The 4,588-nt window shown below is 27.0% G+C and overlaps 1 protein-coding gene across 1 annotated transcript in view; it reads right to left on the bottom strand.

The window, feature by feature from the left end:
- ssp7 (short spindle 7) overlaps positions 1–3,886 on the bottom strand; it is a 16,436-nt gene extending 12,550 nt beyond the window's left edge. Inside the window, exon 1 of the mRNA XM_014424304.2 lies at positions 3,679–3,886. Within this exon, the coding sequence (XP_014279790.1) occupies positions 3,679–3,766 (88 nt within the window). The 5' untranslated portion in view covers positions 3,767–3,886. The remainder of the gene's footprint in view (positions 1–3,678) is intronic.
- Between the last annotated feature and the right edge of the window lie 702 nt (positions 3,887–4,588).

The raw sequence follows: 4,588 nt of genomic DNA on the forward strand, positions 1-4,588 counted from the left end.
GAGAGAGAGAGAGAGAGAGAGAGAGAGAGAGAGAGAGAGAGAGAGAAATAGTATAACTATGTATTTCGAATAAAAAAAAAAAATTGATGGTACTATAGAAAAAGATCTTTTATAAATTCGGTATTTAAAACCTGTCAGACTATTTTAATGAAGCTAAGACCTATCTGATATTAAATAACATTTAATTACTCATTGAAATGGCGAGTTTAATAAAAATTTCTACTTCTATTTTTTTTTTTTTTTATTAGAGACCATTTTGCGAGAAAAGGTTTTTTGGACTCAGAGGTCCTTAAAACATGTATTTCCGTCCAAATCTGGAATCCAAAATTTTAAACAATCCCAATAATTTCCCTTACTATATACTCCATATATAGTGAAAGTAAAAAACTTATCAAGTATTAATATTATAAATACATAATTTTTATTTATATATAACATAATTAAATACATAAAATTTACAATTGTAATAAATAAATCATTATAAAGTAGATAAAACTCCCTTTAATAAATATGGATTGGCGTGATTTTTAAGTGTTTTTTTTTTCTTTTTATCATACTTTACTTGTAGTGTGGAATTCAGTCTTTTGGTGTATCTAAATTATTTATTTAAATGGGTAAAGTGGGCTGTAGACCAATCCCATACAGAAAAGTAGGAAATTCAATTCTAGTGTTTTTGACCATATCAAGTTTTTATTGGATAAGAAGCGGTACCTAAAGCACTATTGAAGTTGTAATTCTAAATTGATGCATGAACAATTAGTAAAAATTTGTGTGAAAATTAAGTATTTTTATTAAACCTAAATATGTATTAGGTAAAACGACTTGAAGGAAATTTTCAAACTGTTAAATAGCACAATGCTTTGTTTTTCGTAAAATCATGAATTATTATCGATTTTTTTCCCCTAATGGATTACACATTCTCTTTTCTTAGGAAATATTCCTTTTTTTAATAAGGTTAAAGTTCATGTTGATTATGTTATAGCTGTGATTCAGTTCACCCTATTCAATTTCAATCTTTTTAAGTACTTTCTGAATATTTTTTTACACAGCTCAAAAGTAGTACTTATTTTTACTGGAACGTTTCTGAAGTATTCACTAAATTAGGGAATAATTGAAGAAATATTTGTAAAAATTATTTAATTCATGAAACATAATATATTCCACTTTAATTTTAAATGTCAATATCCAAGTCATTGATTCTCCTTTTTTATTTCGAACTATGTTATACAAAAAATCATCTATCTCAACAGCTTGAGAAACTTTTTTTCTGACAAAATCCTATACCTTCTTACTGAAACTTTTCATACCAAACCATTATTAAAATGCGATTTTCTTTTTTTTAATTTTAACTTCAGTTTTTGAGTTTAATTTTAAATTCATAATCAGCAAAATTTTAAATTCGAAGAGCCAGAATTTGAATATCACCCAATTCACTTGTTTGTTCATATAGTGTCAAAACATTTTCTTAAAAAGGAGATTTTTTTTTACTATCGTTTTGTTTACCATACCCAACAAATTATTGTTTAGATTACGACCTTTGCAAAATTAATTTTTTCCCACTTAGGACAATTGAGAACACTTATAATAGTGATTTTCACATATTAAAGAAAATCACCAACTCATTTCATATAAGTGTTTCTTAATAGCTCTCCTCAAACAAACAGTTTTCCTTTTTCCACTTAATCAATTAAAATAATTACCGAATTAATTGCAATCACTTTAAGTAGGCCAATTACATTTGGCTTTAGTTGATTAATTGGACATTACATAATGGGACAGTGCTACTGTTGATGATAATAACGGATTATGTCCCGTTTGTAATATCATTTGAACTGTGGAGAGCATTCCAATATCCAAGTACATGGAGGTATTAAAAATAAAATAACGGAGAAAACTTACTAAGCTTAATATGTTCAACATATAGCAGCATCAGTTTTGAACAAAAAATAGTATAAAGTAATTAAATAAACTGACATTTTAAAGTTATTAAGGTCAAATTTCGTAAGATGATTCAGATATGGGTTAGAGAAAATAGCCATCCATTTATAGATAACGCCATTATCTGTAATGGACGCTGTGACCTGAAAATCAAAATGTTTATTTATGTCTATTAGCAAATTCGAAAATTCCTATTTAGGATATTCTACGAGTGAAAAAATTAAAATATTATTTTTAAACAATTATAATCATTTATTTTCACTGGCCTGTTCTGACATGCCAATTGATTATATGATAATTTACGAACTAAAATAAGTATAGAATATGATAATTATAAATATTATTATTTTTTAATATTCAAATTTAAACATTTTTAATATGCATGTTTTAAATTAGGCATGTCGACCATATAAATATAGCATTTATATATATAGAGAACATTTATTTAAATATATTTATAAATGTCTAAAAAACAAGTATAACTCACAATAAATTTTTATTTTCAGTCAACACTTTGGGTTAATTTCTCTATCTTCACCCCCATTATTTAGTTTTTCAATTCAAATTATTTTTTTTAATTGTTAAAAAATGATAAAATAATATATTTCTCAAAAAAGTGTTGAATACTTTTACTAATTACTCTCTCATAATGCAAATTTTATAAGATGCTATGTGGTTACAATTTTATGCAATTGCTTCAAATCCATGATCTGAGATAAACTTATTTTATTTATTTTTTAAAAATATTTGTATGAACATGAAAAATTGAAAAATAGAGTTTTAAGTTTAATGAATGAAAAATGATTTTAAAAATCATAAACCCTAATTCAAGGAATGTTTAGCCCATTTAAGCAACAAAGAGTTAAACAGCATAAACAATTGCGTTTCATAAACAATATAACTATTGTTTATTTATTATTCCTCTATATCCACAATAAATATAGACAGAGACATGGGTTTCTGGTGATAAATAAAAATTAACCATTGCACAGTCTATACACACACAACAAAACAAAATTTTAGTTGGTTCCTTGTGGACATCTCATATCGTGAGTGGAATTCACATTAGAAATTTTACAAATAAAATAATTATAAACCAAAATATACTTATATATGATATATGAATAAATACGTTTTTTTTTAACATTAAATCTTTGTTTTTAAAAATTATGTACGTAACATGATTAAATCTGCCTATGATTTCAGGAAACATGTTTAGACTATTGTATTTTACATCTCGAAATATTAATTCAGTCTAATGAACAAGACATTTTATTTTTTAACCATTAACATAGTTAAAATAAATTAAATTAAGAAACCGTATCCGTAGTAAGTAATTCGACTTGTACTTGTACTATTATTGATGACTATCAATTATAAAGTGGATTTAATAGTTAATATAATAATAAGAATTATTGAAGAGTTAAAAAAGTAATTAATTTCAATTACTTTAAATGCATAATAATCTGTTCATTATTTTCACTGATCCGAATTGGAAATTGATTTTCAAGGTCATGGTCGTTCATTTATAAATAGATATAATATTTATAAATTGATATTAAATCTAGCCAATTTAATGTTAATTCTTGTATAAGATAATTGCGTTGTTCACTCCTATTTACAAATTAACCAGACTATTGTTAGTTTACCAAAGTCATTTGTTCCAGCTTCCTAGAAGAGTGACCACACTAGAAAGTACCCGGGGTTGTAATGCAGGTAATATAAATTGTTGAACTTTACCTGGCTGTGGTTTCTGGTACTCGAGGTACACAGCGGCTGTGGATAAGCCGATGTAGCAACATAGGAAGAAAAGGCAGTATGTCTGCATCCTTAGCTCTCAACGACGGCACGTACTGATTGTTGATCCCCTCCACTTCCTGTAATCTGAAACCAACTCTTTAGCTGTTAGCGAATCAAGTGTAAGTTCCGCTGGACGGCGGTGGACTGTCCACACGCTTGTGTAGCAACATTTATATCCAAGTGGGGGTCTCCCCACTATTCTGTCTAGAGCAAAGGTTAGCCAAGTAATAAATTCTAGAGGGATCAATACTGACAACTTATAGGAGTAATGAAAATGAGGTAATAATTTTTTTTTATTTTCAAAGATTAGATTTATTTATTGATAGATATTAAAATCTGCCACACAGTTGTGGGGAATTGGTAATAGTGATGAATGATCTCATACATCCTAAAATAAAAAAAAAAAAAACTCACACAGGTAATGACAAAAAAATGTCCTAAAATCAAATATTTTCTCTCGTATTTTAAGTTTTAGACGCCTAGGAACTTTATTTTCTAAATCTAATAAAAGACGATACCCATATGGGATCTCCTGGATTCTTATATTGATGAATTCAGCCATGAAAAATTGAACGTCTCTATATTATGAGCCAACATGCCCAGGATATCGTAAAGTTTTTGGGTGTGCATAAGTCTATTTAATACCTAAAAAAAATGATCGTAAAAACTTTTTAAAAAATCTACAAAAGTATTTCACAACCTGGTAACAATACTACATACATAAAAACAGTCATTTTAAAAGGAAAAACGTCAGCTTTCACAAAAACTAAACTCAGATTTGAATTCTTCTTAAAAACTTTTTAAAAAATCTACAAAAGTATTTCACAACCTGGTAACAATACTACATACA

Source organism: Halyomorpha halys, unplaced genomic scaffold, assembly GCF_000696795.3.
Source record: "Halyomorpha halys isolate HHAL.00 unplaced genomic scaffold, Hhal_1.1 Scaffold462.1, whole genome shotgun sequence".
Classification (NCBI taxonomy): domain Eukaryota; kingdom Metazoa; phylum Arthropoda; class Insecta; order Hemiptera; family Pentatomidae; genus Halyomorpha; species Halyomorpha halys.